Here is a 20,999-nt window from a genome sequence, read left to right on the forward strand (position 1 = left end):
TTTGTTTTAGCTTTGCGTATTTGCATCCATGTCAGATTTCCCGCATCTACTTGAGAAGAAACCGTGCTTCTATATCGGAGAAATTGGGCAAGATTTGAAGCATGGTTTAAATTAGTAGGTTTGGTCTCCTCATAGATATTAGTACTTTTATGATAACCATGTTATCTCCAGAATTGTGCTTCACTATTAACTTTTGATGTCATTCCTGGCAGATTTCTTAACTCAGCATCATTTCATCGAAGATGGCTAGGTGCATCGATTGATGTAGAGGCCGAGGGTTTTAACCTCCTTTTCAGAAAAAAGGAGGTTGAAGATATGTCACGTGAAAGGCGCATGGAGGCAAGGACGGGACACGCGGGACGCTGCAGTTGACGACACACCCAGAATTGCCCTTTTTAGTCCATTCGGGCCGGGCTCGGGCTTGCATTTTGTTTTTTCGCTCAGGCCAGGCCGGGCTTGGGCCTAGACTTTGCCCGTCGGGCTTTTACAAGCCCAGCCCAAAACCCGGTCCGGCCCGAGGAATGCCCAGGTTTACTAGCACTCATAAAACTTGCGCTTTGGTACTACAACTTTAAAAATACGGATTTGTGGTCATCTTACTTGCTGTTTGATGCAAATACGATGTTTTCTACCGTATCCGGGCATACACCCAGCGTGTGTGGCATGCCAGTGTGGCAGTGTTCCACATGTCAATGGCTGGGAGTAAAAAAAATCAGATAACTCATTGGTTTTATTTAATTATGCAAAAAAGAGCCCAAGTAAGACCCACTTGTCAAGTGAATAGTATAAGAGAAAAATGACAAATGTAATTCATAGTTGGCGGGTTTTGAAACCGCGACCTTATGCTGGTGAACACACCGGTTCAAACACACGCCCAATAACAACTCATGATTCACAAGGATAACTGCGCATTATATCCCTTGTTTTAAACCACATGGGCCAGTCATCTCAAATGGGCGAGGATCAGTGCAACCCATTTTGCACCCTTGATTTTTTGGACATGTGTATGCAAATTATGATCTCAGTAGTAAAGTATATTTATGGATTACAAAATGTTCGTGTAATTTTCATCCGCAAAAAATTGTTTGTATAATTTAAAATAATATAAATATTTGTAAATTAAAATTATCATAAAAAGGAGCCGCTTGGTCTCGAACCCGTGACCAAATAGAACACAAGCCTCTCCAGCCACTACAGCATTCACAATCTTTTATCTAATGTGGATAACAATATTTTTTGAATCAGGATGCGTGTGGAGCTTAAGTGGGCTGCACATACTGCTGCCTATTTTGCACACACTATTTCCTCTAAGATATTTGTATAAATAGTAAGTAACAAAGTCATATTCAAATATTCGTGTGTTAAAAATATTATACATATAGAAGATGATTAGTAAATAAATTTTTTGATATAAGCCTAGGTGTTATATAAAAACTATTTAGTAAAATGTAAGTATTAAAAACATTTAAGATATTTGTAAACGCAAGTAATAAAATTTAGTCAAATATTAGTGTGTTAAAAATATTATACATACAAACGATGATGAGTGAATAAAACATTTAAATATAAACTTGTCAATTATATTAGACAAGACTGAAAATTCACATCAAAATTTTAAAATTTAAATAATTTTAATTATACGAACATTGAACTAAATGTTTGTATTATTATTGAAATGTTTGTATAAATAAGTAATATTTCTGATTTGTAATTTACAAACATTTGTATTATCCTAAATTATACAAATATTTTTCTAATCCATAAATAATATTTGAAATATATAAATATTCGTTAAATAATACATGAACAGTTTTGAAAGTAAGTTTTCCCGTTGTATTTACAATATGTATAACAGACGAATATTTGAACATTTTTTTATTATTGATATCATGATTTACACATTATCTACAAATTTCTAAAAGAAAAAATCAAAGGTGCAGAATGAACTGCACTGATGAAAGCCCATTGGAGCTAAGGGATATGAAGAGCAGCTATCCTTAGAAAGCATTGTTTGATGTTTGGTGGGTTGGTTCATCGGGTGACCGCTCCTGCATAGTCGTGGCTTCAATTCATGCCCATTATATTTTTTATTTTTCTCTTTTACTGTTCACTAACAAGTTTCTGCGTAATTGAAAAAAATCCACCGAGTTATCTGATTTGTTTTACTCCCAGCCATCTACGCATGGGCCACTGCTACGCTGGCATGCCACACAGATAGCGTGTATGCCCGGATACGATAGAAAACACCGTATTTGTATCAAACAACAAGTTAGATGATCATAAATCCTTATTTTAAAGTTATAGCACCAAACTGAACATCTAGCGCAATTCCTGTGACCGTCAATGATATTATCTCTAATAGGTATAGATACAAAAAACACTATGCAGATGCATCCGTGGACAAATTCGGACTCAAATTAGAGGTTCCACACCCGCAAAAAAAAAGAATTAGAGGTTCCACAACTCAAATGTGTGTTGTCTTTGACTTATTCATCGCTTCCCTGCTTGTGGTGATTGGTGAACAATGGCCACCACCAACCCTCCCGCCGACGACACCGGCGCGGTGCCGCAGTGGGACCTCTTATTGTGAAGCCCACAGTCCCACACTCCTCATTCGGTTTGGAGGAGTTTCGTAGGAAAAACATAGGAATAAGGATTTCAGAGGAAAATTTTCTATGTATGCATTCGGTTTGTAGGAAATGCGTGCAGGAATTTCGTAGGAATACTACTCATTTTCCGTGTTTTTGGAGGAAACTACACATCCACTCAAAGCTCATTTTACGCATAGGAACGAGGCAAGTCAATTACGCATAGAAACGAGGCAAGTCAAAGCTCATATTCCTATACTACTCCTAATTCCTACGTTTTGATTTTCTCCAAATCGAATGAGTCCGTAGGAAGGTATCGCTCATGTGTATTTCCTTGGGCCCGAGAAGGCGTCTTGGCAAAGACTTCTGCAAGACTGCAACCCAGGTAGGTAGCTTCGCTGCAAATAAAAGTAAGTGGGAATCATCTTATTTTTTTACTTTACTTTATTCGTTGCCTCCAATTGAAGCTGTTTCTTTATTCCATCGTTTAAGTGCGAACCTCCCTGTGGTGGCCAGCGGTTTTCTCAACTCTCAAGCCAAGTACTCAAGTACCAAGCCCGAGCCGGGGGGATAGACAGAGAGAAGCAGAGGAGCAACGAGCGCGCAAGCCATGAGCACTACCGTTGGATCGCGCGCGGACATGAGGTAACTGAGAAATTGCTAGATTAAATTTATCAATACACAGAGCATCAAGTCTGACAGCAGAGTTTCTTGTTGCTTGTTGAGTTTCATATAAACTAGACTGGACGCTGGGGCGCCACCCGCAATTTTCGCAAGTTGTTCGGCTAATTTTTATTTGCTGAAACAATGTAGCAAGAGGTAGTAGCATGCTGGTTGCTTGGGGGATGAGAGATGAGTAGGTCGCATGCCATAGTTATTGACTTGTTTGGTAAGGAAATGAGGATGTAAAGAGAAAGTAGCCATGTAGTAAGAGGTATTAGCATCTCGTATTCTTATTATTTTCGAGGAAAAGGTTAGATCTATTAATAAAAGCTGGGTTAAAATCGGCATCGATGGGATGTGAAACAAACTGCGTTTCCGTAATCACAAAATGTCATTGTAAGCGTGCTTCTCTTGTATAACTAGAGGATACGTCGTGCGTTGCAATGATGTGTAGGATACTAATTCAGTACTTGCATTTTTAAACTATATGAGAAATTTCTGCATATATAAGGAAAAAAATATTGACATCAAAAGATATGCATGTCATAAGTAAATGCAATGTAATTTAAAACCCATATAAAATGTAGTAATTGATGCTACATTGTAGATGATTCTCATGCATAGATCCGGCTGATGCTAGTGGATCAAGCTAGGCAATCTGGCGCCTACAATCATTTTGACGATGTGGAAGCACAATTGTTGAGATAATTAGAAATAATGGGAAACCAGGGATCACTCCCTGCTATTTTTTTCGTGATTACGCATTGTTGCCTATCATTTCATTGATAGGGTAGGAGAGTAACTAATGAATACAAAGGGGAGAGGGGGATGGGAGCAACTCAACGGGGCGTACACAAGTTGGCACCCCGAAGAGTGCAAGATGAGCATGATGGAGGATGCTCAGCCTCAACATCTAAAAGTCAGGTTACATGAATAACATTTAGCAGCACTTTGCCCTCGCGCGAGCCCAAAGCTGGGCTTCGTCCTTGATGGTGCGCACAAGGTCAGCGTTAGACGACCGTAGGTCATCGAAGACGGTGGAGTTGCAGTGCTTCCAGGTAGCCCAAGCGACGAGCGTGATGAGGGAGTTGAGTCCCTTGCGTAAGCTAGCGACACAAGCGTTGATTGCCGCCAATGACCATGGGAAGAAACTTGCGGTGTCACTGGGCAGTAGAATTGGAAGCCGGCACCAAGAGAGGATTTCATGGTAGGTGATCCTGGAGAAGACACATTGGACAAAGAGGTGGTCCATGGTTTCCTTCTCTTGGCTGTAGAGCTTCCACATGGGTTTGTGAGGCAGGCCATGGTGGGCTCTTCGCTTAGCAGTCCGGCAACGGTCTAGGCAAGCGAGCTAGAGGAAAAACTTCACATTCGGAGGCGCCAGAGATTTCCACACTAAGCACCAGAAGGGTGTTGCGGTTGAGCCGGAGAAGAGGGCCTTGTAGGCGGAGCTTGCCTTGTAGATCCCCCCGGCGGTCCATTTCCAGGTGATCATGTCAGGGCCGTCGGGATGCGCTACTATAGGTGGAAGTATGCGACTGTGGCAGCCGTCAAGGGGGTAATGGATGTCGCGGATCCAGGATTGCTCCAGCAGCCTATCAAAGACTAGCGGGAAAACTTTGTTTTTGTCACTCTAGCTTTTGCCCCTTTTGCTTATGCCACACTAGAATTTGACATTTCACTTTTGCCACTCTTAGGTTTTGACAACATATCACTTTTTCCATTCCGTGGCAAAAGCAAAATTTTCGACAATTGTGATACATTACAAATGTTAAGAGTATCAAAAGTGAAATAAAAATTTATCGTTTTTGCCACGGAATGGCATTTGTGATGTATTGTCAAAAGCTAAGAGTGGCAAGAGTGAGATGTCAAATTCTAGAGTGGCATAAGCAAAGTGGGCAAAAATTAGAGTGGCAAAAACAAAGTTTTCCCAAGACTAGCCGTTGGCGCGTCTGATTCCGCGGAACAAGGGAGACAATCATCGGAGCAATCTCAATGATGGATTGACCTTGGAGCCGGTGGTCACACACAAAACGACATGTCTTGCCGTCTCCAATATGCCAGATCATGGAGGCTCAGAAGAACTGGCTTGCCTCCTCACCATTGGGCAGTTGCATGTGCCTCCACGGGCGCGTCCGGTCAGTCACCTGCACCCATAGCCAGCACGCACGAAGGATGATGCTTGTTCGGTACAGATCACTGATGGTGAGGCTACCGAGATCGAGGGGTCGACAATCGGCCAGCTAACAAAAAAACATCCTACTTTGGCATCCCTACACCCATGCCAAAGGAAGTCATGCACGATCGTGGTGATCTTCTTGAGAGTTGCCGGGTTCAGGGCCATGGAGAGGAGGATGTGCACACGCATAGCTGTGAGAACATGCCGAACCCGGGCGAGGCGCTCAGCGCGCATTTGAAGGGATGCCTTCCATGTAGCCAACTTCTTGATCACCTTGTCAACGGAAGGAAAGAGAGCCGATGCATGGATCTTGCAAATGGACAACGAGAGTCCGAGGTACGAGATGGGGAAGGTGGACACCGTGCATGAGAGCGTCACGATGATGCTCTCAGATACCTCAGGAGTGCAATGGATGGGCGTAGCCAATCACTTAAGGAAGTTGGTGCGAAGGCCAAAGGTGTCGCCAAACACACGAAGAAGCTCGTGGATCGTAGCTAGCTCAAGTGGGTCCGGGTGGCAAAAGATAACCACGTCATCGGCGAAGAGGAAGATGCTCGAGGCTGCGTATCCCAGCCGTAGTGAGGCACCAGAGCATGGAGGTGGCCATAGCATGCTGAAGGAGAGAGTTCAGGGAGTCAATGAAAATGGCAAAGAGCATCAGAGATAATGGGTCTCCCTGACGAAGCCCACACGCGTGCTCTATAGAAGGTTCCTTATTACCGTTGACTAGAACCCTCGTGGAGGCCGTGGATGTCAAGATGGAGATACACTCACACCACCTCCTACTAAATTCCCAGGTGCACAAGAGTCTCAAGGAGAAAGGGCCATGAAATAGTGTTGAAAGCGTTTGCAATGTCAAGTTTCAGAAGAACTCTTAGCACCTTGATCTAATGGAGGAGGCAGGCGGTCTACTGGATAAGGAGGAAGTTATGATGCGTACACCTCCTGGCAATTAACATACTCTGGTTGACGGGTACGTTTTACCCCATCCGAGGAACAATGCGAAGCGAGAGAACTTTGGAAAAAAGCTTCGCAAGAATGTTAGTGAGACAGATAGGCCGATAGTCTGATAGCGTAGAGGCATCCGATTTCTTGGCTAACAGGAAGAGAAGTGCCTCATTAAGCTTGTGGAAGCATCCCCCATTCATGGCAAAGATCTTGTCAAAGGCCTCGCAAACATCGCTTTTGATGATGGGCCAACATGCGCAGAGGAACTCGGACGTGAACCCGTCCGTAACTTGAGCTTTACCAGTGAAAAACTTGGTGATCGCATCCCAAATCTCATGCTTGGTGAATGGCTGCTCCAACTCGGCAGGATCGAAATGTCTAGCAGAAATCGCCTTGAGGCAGATAGAGTGCTCTTGAGGGGGGTGGCACCAAGGATGGTGGATAAATGTTCATACGTTGCACGTGACATGGCTTCCTCGCCGGAGACCATGGCGTCGCCAACACGGATGAGAAAGTATGCGGTTCTTCTGGCTCCTATGAGCGTCATTGATTTTGAAGAATGTGGAGTTAGTGGCCCCCTAGCAAATCCAACCAACGCAGGCGTGTTGGCACACGATCGATCTTTCCAAGGAAGTGAGGCCGAGGTAAGAATGCTTTAGCTTGCATCGCAACCATCCCTTGGCCAGCGAAAGTGGTTGGTGGTCTTTAGCCATCTCCATGCGGAGAATAAGCTTGCGCGTTGTGACAAGCTCCAAGGATATGTGATGGGTGGAGCGCGCTCTCCAACTTTGCAACCTCCTTGCAGTGGCCTTGAGAGGGGCATAGATACGCCTGAATGGGTCACATCTAGGGGGGCAAGTTTTAAGGCTAGCCATAATGGGGGTAAATTAGGTAGTAACTTAACACATCCCAAAACAATTTTGCTTATGTGGCAAGTATTTAATGAGGAGAGAGGTGCTTCGAGTAACATAATATGTTACTGTAACATAGCGCTTCCCGAGGTAAAATGAGTCTATAAGGCAATAAATGAAACAAACTATGACACTACTACTAAGATACTTTACACTATGAGGATAGTAACTTAGACTAGTGTCATGCATATGACACTAGTCTAAGTTACTCCCCACTATGACCAGCCTAAGCCTCCTCCACCATTTGAAGGAAACTCTCCAATGAACCAGAAGTGCTCGGAATGGAACCGACACTTGCCATGGGAGCGGTGCGAGTAATCAATGACCAAAGGATGGTGGTCCGAGGTTGCCGAGGCGAGGCAACTGAGTTTGTGCCTGGGATGGGAGCGTGTAATAACCCATTAGCACTTGAAGACCGCTTTTTGGACTATGAGAGGCCATAACTGCAAGGCCAAGTGCACGAGACTCCGGAGCATTGTTTCCTCGCTCTCTCCTCCATATTATGTTTCTCTAAAACAAAGCTTGCCTTGATCTTGCCCGAGATCGTCTTCGAGATGCTCGCACCCCCCTTTATGGATTTCTTATAGCTTCTCATGGATGGCACCAGGGGAGGCATTCTCCTGGCCTACGGCAGTGATCGTGTCGTGTTATCAAACCCTGACGTTAGAACCTACTATGTCTCTGTCGTGGTCACCATCGCCCCGGGCGTGACCCCTGGTTGATCACCGGCGTCTATGGCCCCCAGAGTGAGGTGGACAACCTTGCCATTATCTCTAAGCTTCATGATCTTCGTAGTAATATGGCCGGGCCGTGATTTCTGGGTGGTGACTTCAACCTAGTTACTTTCGTTGCTGACAAGAATAAAGGTCGTATCAACACCGTACATCGAGTAGATTTTGGCGTTTCATCACTAACCATGCCCTATGTGACATCTACATGCATGGAATACATTACACGTGGCCTAACGAGCACACAAACCCCACTCAAGTTCGCCTTCTCTCATTACTCCTGGTCTTCACCTGCTCCATGAATTTGTTGAGGCGTGATGTCACATGTGACGTAAACTCTTGCACTAGAGTCTCTGCAAAATCATCTAGATCTGCCTCCTCTCAAAACATGCTTCTGTCCTGCTTTATATATAAAGCACCAACCAAACACAATATGCAGGTGAATGGTACAAGGTGTTGAGGTGACCCTCTTACAAAGCCGATCCCAGTATAGACAGCTCACGCACACAATGCTACCGAATGAGAAAACACAAAGACCTGAGCACAACGCCACACTATGACTTACTACACACAAGCTCCATGACAACACCCTCAAGAGGGAGAACGGTGCGGAGGGTCGCCATTGCCGAGTCCACAATGAACAAAGGTCTTCACCTGGAGCCCAGCCATGTATAGGAGCACCATGATCATGTCTTCAAGAATAGAGCGGCACCTGCGAGCATCACCATCATCGACACCAAAGCGTAAGGATTTCTCGATAGCTCCCGCGTGTCACTATGAGGTGTACAGGATAAGCGCGAGAGTCCAGATTCCCAGATCTGGATCGGTGTGTCACCACTGTCAGAGACAAATAGAGCACCTTTGCCACCCTCCGCTATGCCTCTTGCCGCCCACACGACCAAGAGATATAGCCACCACCGTCACCATGGTGCCCGCCAGAGAGCCAACCACGCATACCGCCTTCTAGGGCTACCTCTCTGGCATCCATGCCAAGAGACAATGCCAACCGCTCACTTCACCGTGCACAAGCTACGGTAGGAAAAGCCCGGCGCCAGCCCCTGGGCCCGGGTTAGCTCCACCACTGTAGGGGCACCGACACCTGCAATACCTTCCAATCCTGGTGGACCAAGGGGATATGGTCCAGTGGCTGCTGACAGCCACCATCGAGCCATGAACTTCGATGACACCAAATCCGCGTCCTTTAGCACTAATCCTACTGCCGGAGAGCGACGTCTCGACCACCACTGCTACAGACCTACATCGATGCCATAACACGCAAACGCTCCCAATCTTCCCGCAAGAACCTTCCTTGGCTTGTCCAAAGGCGGCCCAGAATCATAAATTGACTCCAAGGTGACCTCGCACTGGATCTCGTGCGAGTAACTGACCCCGGCCAGAGGACCAAGTCAAACTCGTGCACTAGCAGCCAATCCATGATGCTAGCCAACTACAGCCATCACACCCAGGAATTGCGGGCACATCCCCATCGAATCTGGGCATCCTAGATCAAGACGGGGAGCCGCTCATGGCAGCCGACAAACTCCGGCCGCTGAGCGGCCGCAACTGAGCCCGCCTCCTAGGAGCCACAATTAATTGAATAGGAAACATTTACCCCCTATGTTGTAGGGATATATTTCGGAGCCTTCTTTCTTCAATTTGTGACAAGTATTAGTATATATAATAGCTCCCTTCTTCATTCTCCAAGAAATAATTAATCAAGGGAATATCTATTCGTGACATGTAGTAGTGCACTAGCGTGTTGACAATCGCCGTATTGGGGGCACCCGGGGACATGGTAGATCAAGGCAATGTCACTCTACTGTCATGCGTTGGTATGTTGGATTCGACATACTTGTGTGCGACATAGGAACTACTGGTAATGGTGTTTACAGAGGCGTCAATGCTTGCAACATCATTCGTGTCAGATGCACGAGTAGTCATGGCGGCACCAGCGGTGGGGGTGGGGTCCCTCAATGACAGTGACAAGTAGATCAAGTGGTGCGGCAGCGCATGCATGTTATTATACTTGCAAGCATGACATTGGTGGTCGTAGGCAGCACCCATTTGCGGCACAAAGAGGATTTACGTCCGGTGCAAGGCCAACAACCATCGCATGAGGAAGCTCGACTTGCCAACGACTAAGTCTGGCGCTGATGATCAAGGGGTACTCTAGTAGTTCTGGCATCTACCACCGGCACAACAGCTCCGATCGTATGGTGGATTTTATGTTGTGACTTGTGCTAATGTGGAGTAGTAGGATCTAGGTCCGCAAAAAGACATGGGTGGCCCCTTGATGTCGCAGTAATTTTCCGAAAATGCCTCTCTGAGGATAGAGAACTCGTTAGAGATCCAGATGATCCACACAAGGATGATTTACCTAGGTTCAGGCCCTCGAATTGAGGTAATGCCCTACTTCCTTCTCCTCTATATTGACGGTCTAGCATTCTATGAGAACTAGGGTTTTGTGTTATAAGGGGGTCGATCGCGAGATCGTATAGGGGTTCAAGCCTCAAATTTGTTGCCAGAACAATGTGCCTAGCAAGCATTTTATAGGTGGACGAGGTAGGGTTACAAGTCCCTTTCTTGAGGAGTTGTCCTACATTGCTTATGGTGCCTAACCAGGGTCAATTAGTACATGCCATATACGGATGATCCCTCGCCAAATTTGGAGATGATTCTTCTTCTTGTTTCCCAAGGTGGTGATGCGCTCCGGATTGTCGGTGGACGTTGAGTTCTAGGCTTGGGCTTCCCTACTATCGTTGGGCCTCTTCTATCCTCTATAGCTACACCCGAAGGCATGAAACCCTTAGTATCCCCTGAGCTCTTCCAGTTCTTGGTTGTTGGTACCTTTTTTGCTTATATTTGCTTGAGTGATATTCTTAGAGATACTTAGAGATAAAGACTGGACAGAGCACACCCCATCATTTTGGTCGGCAAACCTGCCTTGATGAGCTCAGAAGTACCAGGAATAAGACTGTTAGATTGTTAGGAATATATGGTCAGAGAAGACATTTCATATGCATGGCAGATTTTTTTGAACAGTTATTTGTATAATGGATGGATTTGGGTACGTATGAATTTGATCTGTCTGGTAGAGGTCGCCTTGTAGTGGTGGATGCTCGTGATGTGTGACTTTGTTCTGCTATGTAGAGGTCATCTTGTTGTGGTAGGCTGAGCACGTCAAGAATTTAGATGAGACCCTTGCAAGGTACATATCAAGTAGAGAATTGTTTTTGATGCATGTGATAGTTTCTGACAAAACACAAGCATTTAATATAGCCGGGGGTTGCGATGCAAGGAAAAACACTTCAATAAGAAGCTAACCATGGTTCCAATGTTGAAACCACACTTAGTCCCAAGGGATATAGCTACCTAAAACACAAAATCATATTGTATCGAGTAGGAAGCATTATCGCCAATCCGGGATCCTACGAGCAACCAACTATCTGGATGCCGGAGCAATAGAGCTTCATTTCCTCATTTGCATTGTCCATCACGACTCAAGTCTCTTCGCGCATGTCCGACCTAGCTCGTGGGCTCCTGGGAAAAGGGAAGGCAGTGCTGCCATGACGTGGTCCATTGCCACCCTCATCTTCTTCGCTGACCTGGCGTCCACTCGACCAGCTTCAGGTTTTGAGGAGATTTGCCGACCTCAAGCGGCGATACCAAGATAGTCAAAGCCTCAGCTGTGTGCTCTACCAAAGGCACTGGCTTAGATGAGCCCATGTCCCCTAGATCTCCAACCCCGACTTCTTCGCGACTCATGGCAGCAATATCCTCAGCGATAGACACCACGTAGATCTCCACATCCGTATTGGCATTGTCTGCTAGGGTCAAATCCTCTTCGTCAGGCACTGCTATCCAACATTAGCAGCCTCCTGTGTCTTATCTTGGTCGCCCTTGGCAGCATCTAGCACACCCGACGCGGGGGCTCCGGTCATCATTAAAGATAACATGGAGCCCACAGCCAACTCATTTCCTTGGAAGGCCGAGCGGGCCTCCAGGCACGCAAGATCAAATGAGGTGTAGCCAGGTGCAGACATATGGTCACAAACCAAGGAAGAGCAGGGGCATATACGGGCCCTTTCCAAGGACATTGCATGTAAACTGCGGCCTTGCTACCGAAATAGGAACCGCCATGAGCGGAGACGCCCTTGTGGCCTCGACGGGTTCACAAATCCTCATGTGGCGTGCCACTCGTTCACAAATCCTCCCTGGCGCGACCTTTCTTCGACCTCCACAAAGATGAAGGGCTTAATGCACCCTCTTTTTCGCGGGCTCCTCCTTATCCTTGGAGGTCTTACCATTATCATCATTGTCGTCACCATCCTCACCTTCGCCCTCCTCTTGTGTGGAGGGCATTGTAGAGTCACTCTCTTCTTCCTCCTCTTCAATAGAGGGTGCGACCCTCTTCTTTCCCTTCTTCTTAGGAGGAGCTTGATAAGCAGCCGTGGAATCCTCGGGCACTGACCCCAACAGCTTCACCTTCGCCGGGTCCAGGGCATGGCTGGTCAAAGGAGGATACGACAAAAAATCCCTGAAGGTCATGAATTCTGGTAGGAAAGAGAGGATCAAATAGGGAAAGCAGGAGCTAAGATAAAAACAAGGCAAGCAACTTTCATCACTGGGTGGGTTCCCCGCGTGGAAGGCCTCCACCATGATCCCCGCGGGAATCTTCTTCATCTCCAGGCCTGTCAGGACGCTAATGCACCACCACACTTCATCCAGGCTGAGGTCTCCATGGAGACCCATGCGGGGTCCCCCCTACCCTATATAGGCATACATCAGAGAAGCCCGGGTGTCCATCAGGAGCACGCGGTGCTCCACCCACGTTGGGAGAAATATCAACTCCCAGTAGCCCGCGGACCTTGTCATGGGTTACATCACCGACAAGCCATTGGGTATTCTCGGACGGCTTGTATATTGGCGCCTAAGACCCCAAGCACTTCAGGGGCTTATTCATGATGGTCAGAATATCGTTGTCGAGGCCGGACGTGTAAAACCAAAATTTGTGCCACTCCCACTCTAACTTCGGTAGTGGGAGCTCATACAACTTGGTCTTTTGCCGAAGTTGCAGGTTCACACCTCTGAGGCTGCAAACGTTGTTCCCATTCTTCTGGACCTAGATCCACAAGAAGCAACGGAGCAGATCAAGATGAGGAGCCATACCAAGATAGTTGAATGATGGCATTGGGCGTCAGATGGTGCAGTTGACACCCTTAGAAATGGAGCAGCCCATGCACAAAGCTGCGTAGCGGGAGCCAAGCCCATGACCAAAAAGCTCCTGATGCATGACCCACTTATCGTTGGCCGGCGCCCTGCAAGGCCTCTTCTCCCGGAAGCCTCTACATCACCATCGTTGCTAGCGACTTCTCCGACACTAAAGCCTCTAGGTGATGGTTGTGGGTAACTGATGGGACCACTTCCCCATCGTCCCATTGAAGGCCCGCTTCTCTCCCCTGCTGGTTGTTGTATTCCCCTTCTTCTGCTCTTTATCGACAATAGTCTGGGCTCTGCCCTGTGCACGCAGTCGGCTTTGACCTGCCTCTCCCCTGGCCATCTTCTTAAATTGGGAGAAGGGGGATGTGGATTTCGGGCTCTGCAAGGTGTCAAGAATGGCGACGGAGGGCAAGGGAAAAATAGGAATGGATTCAGAGAAAGGGAAGGAGAAGGACTGAGGCACCCTCCTTTCCCCCTTTATATCTATCAAGAAACCTGGGATGACTGTCTCAACGGTGCGACACATGCCCCACGTCTTCTGCGGTTTCCCTTTTTCGCAAGGTGTGAGTACGGGAATTTAGGGGCAGCCATCATGACACACCAGTTAATACGTTACTGATGGGCACCATGACAGACAAGATGGGATGAGAGAAACTTCGACGAGCGAAGATTCTGATGTTAGGTTCAGGTGCACAAGGAGGCGGCCTCGTCAATATGCTAAGATGCGATGTCTCGGGGCCTCCGAGATAGAGTAAGCCTCGCACATCCATGAGCCCCGGGGCCTCGGCGCAGTATAAGACATGACAAGAGGCCTTGATCCTTGAAGCCCATGCTTATCATTCTTAACTTACAAATAGCCCGAGGAGATCGCGTCACACATAGGCCTGAAGGCTCTCCTGAAGCTGTACTTACAAAAGAAGGTCACAAAGGCATGAGGAGCCCGCCTGGATTCTACTATGTGAACATGTGGGCAACTTACAGAGAATAGTTTGGTAACCTTTAAAGAAAAAATAGGCCCAATAACCTACTCAACTCTACCTATTTTTCCTAGTATAAAGAGAACTTGGTACTTAATCATTCATCTCTACCATATTAGTAAAAAGAAACCCTTTTTGCTATCAAATTGGGAATCTCAAGTCTTCATCCACCAAAATATGGAAGAGGACACGGGACACATCGCACAACTTGATGGCAGTCATCGTGGATTGATTCTTTTCCCTTGGGTGGCTTGCCGACGAGGAGAATGACACAATGGTGGTTTGGACCCACTTGAGGAGGCTATGGTGGTGGGGAAGATATGTGGAGGGCAGGACATGATAGCCCGCATGACGGAGCTACCGTCATTTGTGGAAGGGTGGCTCACCAACTAGTGATTTATAGCATGGGTAACTTAATTACTAGTGGCCCATACTACACTTGTCAACATGTTAACTATATAATTACTAGACTACCATGCTATAGTGATACTTACTCACATGTGGCTAGATTTGCCACCATTGGAGTATTGCTATCATGGGCTGCCTCACACTGTCTTCTTGTTCACCAGATGGGTAGACAACCTTCCTTAAAGGGGAGTTGGATGAGGCAATTTACATGGAGTAGCTAGATCAAGAATACCCACACATTACCAACATGAGACAACTATAGTTACCAGTTGTTAGAGCTATAGTTCTGAACATAAGACATTACAGTTATCAGGTTTCCCATGCTACATTTACAATCAAGGCAATTATCTGGTTACCAAGATGCTCGTGCCATAGTTACAATGTGAGAAAACTATAGTACCATATGCCCATGCTATAGTTACCATGTAGTTACCAACAGCCCGTGCTGTAGTTACCAACATGTGGCAATTAAAGTTACCCAATTGCCCATGCTATATATATGTACCAACATGAGACAACTGTAGTTTCTAGCTACCCATACTACAATATGTTCAATGTGCAAGGTCATAGTCACCACCACTATAGTGATGTAGTTACATGGGTGGCTACGATAGATCTAGTTTTAGAATTAACAACTACACACGAGTAGTATGATAACCCATATAATGTTTGTTGCTAATAACATATAAACAATAAGGCAACACTTATAACATGGGGTGATAACTTTTGACCAAGTAAAAAATCCTCTAAATATAGCAAAATGTTTTTGTTTTCATCGTGGTAACTTCTATGTGAACATGTTGGTAACTCACACACTATAGCTTGGTAAGTTTCACCCCAAAAATTCATCGAAACATATCAACATGAAATCTTTCGAAGATCTGGTTGCAACTGATTCTATGGTGAAAACGGATTTTAAAACATACCGATGGTTTAAGCTAGCAAACATTTTGAGCGTCAAATTTCAATGAAATCTTTGCCAACATGATATTTTGTCCTCTAGTGCATGGATGTATGTGCATGTGGGGAAAATATGAGCTCTTTTAAGATGGTCCCAAATGACATGAGTTGTCTATTTTTTACTCCCTCCGTTTTTTATATAAGGTGTATTTGTTTTTTCTAAAAATTCCATATGTAAGGTGTATTTCTCTTTTCCTCTCAATTTTTCATGTATGCCCTTCCACCATCCAATACATGCCATAGATAAAAAGTAGCGCGTAGTCCCCAATAAGGGCATCTCCAACAGATTGTATGTTAGAGTTGTTGGTAAAATGTCCATGCCATCAACCAACAAGCTATCATACAACTACTTCAATGGGTTGTATGTAACCTATCCAATAGATGGTGAGAAAATAAATGTGATTGCTCTCTATTTCACCTTAGAGCTTGTGCAAAAATTGTTGGTTAATCTACATACAACTTTGCTCTCTCTCCACATTTAATACATGCCACATCATCACTATATCCTAGGTGGCAAATTTACCAACACCTATCTTACAACTGTTGGAGATGCCCTAAAAAGGTAGTAAAGAAAGAATCTCTCTCCTTAATTGCATGCACTCACATTTCTCTCTCTCCCATCCCACGGATTGATTTTATTTTGGTGCAGCGAGATTTAGTTGTCATTTATTATGTCGCTAGTTATTTTGTTGCCTATAATTAACTTGCGAACTACGTAGTTAGTTAAGGGTATTTTTGCCCAAAATTCTCCTCAATTTTGTGCCTTGGTCACCGCGCTCAAAAAATACACATTACGTAAAAGAATGGAGGGAGTATTGATCTAGTGGTTAATAGAGGTATTGCCATCTAGGAGGTAAAGATGGTAACGATTATTTAAGGTTAAAATGGTCCTTGCACTCCTTCAAATAAGGAAGAACCTTATTATCTTTAGAGCACACAACTAAGTATGGAAATTATCACAATACGATTAACTAATGATATCCCTATTTCTAATTTTGCTTTCGTTACAAGTGCATCATGTGTCTAGTTATCCGATTTGATGACACTTGGCACATGCCAGTTTTTCTTTTGGGAAAACTTCTCATCTATTCATCTTCAATCATACCAGTACAATGAATACCGAAAATAATAAAATTACATCCAGGTTAGTAGACCATCAAATGACGACTACAAACACTGAAGCGAGCAAAAAGCACACCACCATCATCGCCCCTCCCTCGCTGGAGCCAGGCAAAACTTGTTCTAGTAGACAGTTGTGAAGTCATCGTGCTAAAGCCGCATTGGACCAACGCACGAGAACAACAACCAACGCTGATGGAGAGTATCATAGATCAGAAGAATTCAACCTGAAGACAAGAATGTAGATGAACGATGACCTGATCCAAGCAAATCCACCAAAGACAGATCCATCGGAAACACATCTCCACACACCCACCGACAATACTAGATGCAACACCACGACATGGGTTAGGCGGGGAGAACCTTATTCCATCTTCAGGGAGCCGCCACCGTCTTGTCTTCCTGAACAAGACACAAACCTTAACAAAACTAAAAAAACATCTAAAAAGGAGCCCTCACATCGGCAAGGGTCAGAGTCCACCGTGCGTCGAGGTCACAGAGACGAGGTGGACGGCGGCTATGACGATGCAAAATACCGTCAGATCTCTCGGTAGGGGTCCAGCAGCTGGAAGTCTTAGATGGAGGTAGCCCGTTTAGCCATGATCGTGCATATCCAGATAGGAATAGGGACATGGCATAGTGTGTTGTCGATATCTCCATGAGCCATCTTGACGAGTGTCAGGTAGTCGCTGGGCCAGAGGTCGCGCTTGGTGTTGCCTATGTACTTTTCAATGCCGCGTACGACGAAATATTGTCTTTCTTTTTTGAATACGCGCGAGTATGCCTATCATATATTAAGGGAAGAAAAGGGGAAGAAACCCTGACCACAGTTATTTACGAGGCGTTAACACAACACACTCCACCACGTATCAACCTAAGTGAACTACTCGCCATTAGTCCACCCATCTACTCTTGCAAAAGAGATATGTAGGTCGGCATGTAGGATGCCGGCCTGCTTCCACGCCACACACTCAGAGAGGATCCGTCGTAGCACAAGTTGCACGTCCGGTCTCATTCCTTCAAACATAATTGAGTTTCTATGCTTCCACGACTCCCACATTACGAGCAGGTGAATGGCGCGTACGGTCTTGGCATACCTTCCAGGAAGTGTTGGCCGTGTGCACCATGTCGGTAGCTCATCTCACAGGCCTACCTTCGTCCAAACTTCCCTTGCAAATACACATTAAGCCAGGAGAAGGTTGTCGAAGTTGATGGGTTTTCAAGGATATGTCAAAGCTGACGTATCGAGATCATAGATAGAAGATGCCTAGAAAGGCAGATAGTTTTACAACTTAGCCACGGCTATGAAAGCCAGTTTTCGACATGCCGATTACTCACTACTAGCCCACTCATCTACTCTAATCGGAAGCGATCCCGCCTCTCGCAGCAGCCCTGCTGCCCTCCAGTCATGCCCTTGTAGATCAATCTTCCTAAGGAGCTCACTTGTGGAGGCTGTCGCTCCATTGAACACTACATCATTTCTGTGTTTCCACAACATCCAAGCAACCAATGCAATGACGGTCCAAGTCTCCTTCCTAAGCTTTGGCTATGGGTTGATGGAGGTTCACCATTCCACCAGATTGTCATCCGCAGTTGGCAACCAAGTTAGTTTGTTCCAGTGGTCGAGAATGGAGAACCACACTTGTCTAGCAAAGACGCAGCCGAGAATGATGTGGTTGATTGTCTCCGGCTCCTGATCACAGAAGGGGCAAGCCGGAGGATGCGGTAGGTGCCAACGCGCAAGCCTGTCAGCCGTCCAACACCTCTCCCGAGCCGCCAGCCATGCGAAGAATTTGCAGGTCACCGGCGCTCTTGACCGCCAGATTTGCACAACCCTAGCGGCCTCCACTCTCCCAGCAAAGAACGCCCGGTAGGCCGATCTCGCCGAGAAGGACCCATTTGGTGGGTTATGACCTCGTACCCAAAGCATGGTGGCGCGATCCCTAATCTTAGCTGCGGTATCGGGGCTTCGTAGTCCGGCCCGTAGCGCTCCATCGCGTGGCCTCGAATCAGATCGTGGAGGTCTGGGCGAAAGCCTAGCCGGTCATGGATTGACTCCTCCTTGTTTATCACGCTTATATCTGGTGGTGGAGGTCGTTGGCGTCCAGTGACGCCTTGGCCTCTCTCATGCATCGGGGGACCCTTGGTCTTGCTTTATGATTGTCTCGTAATGCGGCGACCGGATGCTCTCCGTCCCTGTCCGTTCACTTCTCCGCTTGACGGTATTGCTGTCGAGCTCGGCTGTCTTATGTATGACCTCGGTGAGTTCTACCAGGAGGTCTGAATCGGTGGGCGCCACCCTCAACTTGTCCAACAATGCTACTAGTGCTTCGATGCTCTGGGTTGGTGAAAGGTGCTCGGCCGTGTCGTTCCACTCTTGGAGGCTCTTGTTTCTCGCCCAGTCGGAAGCTGCGTCCTGAGCTTGCCGGTCCGTACAATGGATGAGCTCCAGGTGGAGGTCGGCTTGTTTGCATGCTGCGGCTTCTAGGTTATCCTGTTGGAGCCGCACGTGTCACTTTAATGCGCATAACCTTTTGGCTTCCCTTGACAATGTCGTCGGGTCGTTGCCTTGGATGGGTGTCGCGAGGCGCCTGATAGTGTTGGTTGTCGTGTTTGGGGACGGACGCAGATTTTTTGAGCTCGGGTTTCTGGACACCTCTTATCCTTACCTTTCAATGGTGCTTTGAGATCCGTACTACACAACTAATTTAGTAGTACATGAAATTTTCTCTTTTTTGTTTCTTCAAAATAAAACAACATATAAACTTCAAACTTTTCAGGACAACAAAACATTCTTAGTAGAATGTGGGATAAAACTTTCAGATTTTTTGGTCCAACAAAAATATAGAAAATGAGATTTATTTAATTAAAAAAGTCTTATTTTTAGTATTTATGATGCATGAAAAAAATCTGAAACTTTTTTCCCACGTTCTTGTTAGAATTTTTTGTTGTGTTGAAAAGTTTGAAGTTCATATGTTGAACTATATGGGAGAAACAAAAAAGAGAAAAGTTCTTGCACGAACCGTGATGCAGAATTGGATGGCTAGATAAGGGGGTGCCCATGAGCCTATACTCCATAATATGTTTACCGTTTGGGGACGACGCTGCTACCTCGGTCAGGGCGTGTTTGGCAGCCCCCGGAGTAAAGAGTTCCAAGTGTTCGGCCTCTGGTGACTGTATCGGTTTGGCTGCTGGCTCATGGTGATGATGGAAGGAAGGTCTGCACTCGTGTTACTATTTTCATGGTCGACCGTGGTGTTGTGTCGTCACTTGCTTCGGCCTCCACCTCTGCTGCCATCACCTGTGTACTGAGATCGGTTGTGGGACATATTCCTCGATCTCCTCCGTGGGCTTTCATTGGGCACCGCCTTCTGTGGTGGTCTGCTGCAGCTCGTCGGGGCCTCCTTGTCTTGGAGGCCCGTTTGTAGCTAGTGAAGCCATTGTCGACGTCCTCGTGATAGGAGCACGATATTAGATCAGCTATGTCGATGATGGAATCCAAGATGGTCTCATCGAGGAAACAATCTTCTGGTGTGTGGTCGATGTGGCAGTTGTCGCTGACCATGGCAACGAATTGTATGTTTTCTTTGTGTGTGTGTGTGTGTGTGTGTGTGTGTGTGTGTTTGGGGGGGGGGGGTGATGAATCTCTTGCTGATATGCAGCCCCTGAGTTCTTAAGTCCGAACGGGAAGACGTGACCTAGGCCAGATGGTAAGGTCACCGAATATCGAAAACATGTCCCGCGTTTCTTGTTGAATAGGTGGTAAGCATAGTCGAAGGGCACCCCGAGAGTTGGCGTTGAAAGAGACGCTGCCCACGTAGATTGTGCATACAGGGTGGGCCGGTGGGTTGATGTTGACCCAGCCTGCCCCATCGACCGGAAGTGTGAGGGAACCGAACGTTAGGCTCTCACCTGGCGGAAAGCTGTCGGGGTCAGAAGAAGATCCAATGCAAGATCGATCTCCAGCCGGCGAGCCCGTGCCTGGCGCGCCAATTGACAGTGCAAAATACCGTCATTTCCCTTGATAGGGGTCCAAGCATAGCTGGAAGTCTTAGATCGGAGGTCGTGCAAAGGATTTATCTAGGTTCGGGTCTCCGTAGAGTAATACCCCACATTCTAGTTTCCTTTGTTATTCATGGTGGGGGAATACCTCGTGCGAGGGGTTACAGTGGTGTATGAGATTTCTACGAAGAGTTTGTCTACGAGAACATCGATGCCCTTGGGGGCTGCCCAACCTCCCTTTATATAGGCAGGGAGGTCTAGGGTTTACATGACTACATATGCGATTTAGGGTGCCG

The 20,999-nt window shown here is 46.4% G+C and overlaps 1 protein-coding gene across 1 annotated transcript in view; it reads left to right on the plus strand.

The window, feature by feature from the left end:
* Positions 1-3,117: 3,117 nt before the first annotated feature.
* Positions 3,118-20,999, plus strand: part of LOC125525177 (uncharacterized) — a 32,111-nt gene continuing 14,229 nt past the window's right edge. The window contains exon 1 of the mRNA XM_048690193.2: positions 3,118-3,233. Within this exon, the coding sequence (XP_048546150.1) occupies positions 3,199-3,233 (35 nt within the window). The 5' untranslated portion in view covers positions 3,118-3,198. The remainder of the gene's footprint in view (positions 3,234-20,999) is intronic.

This window comes from Triticum urartu, chromosome 7A, assembly GCF_056163025.1.
Source record: "Triticum urartu cultivar PI428250 chromosome 7A, HENAU_Tu73, whole genome shotgun sequence".
Classification (NCBI taxonomy): Eukaryota; Viridiplantae; Streptophyta; class Magnoliopsida; order Poales; family Poaceae; genus Triticum; species Triticum urartu.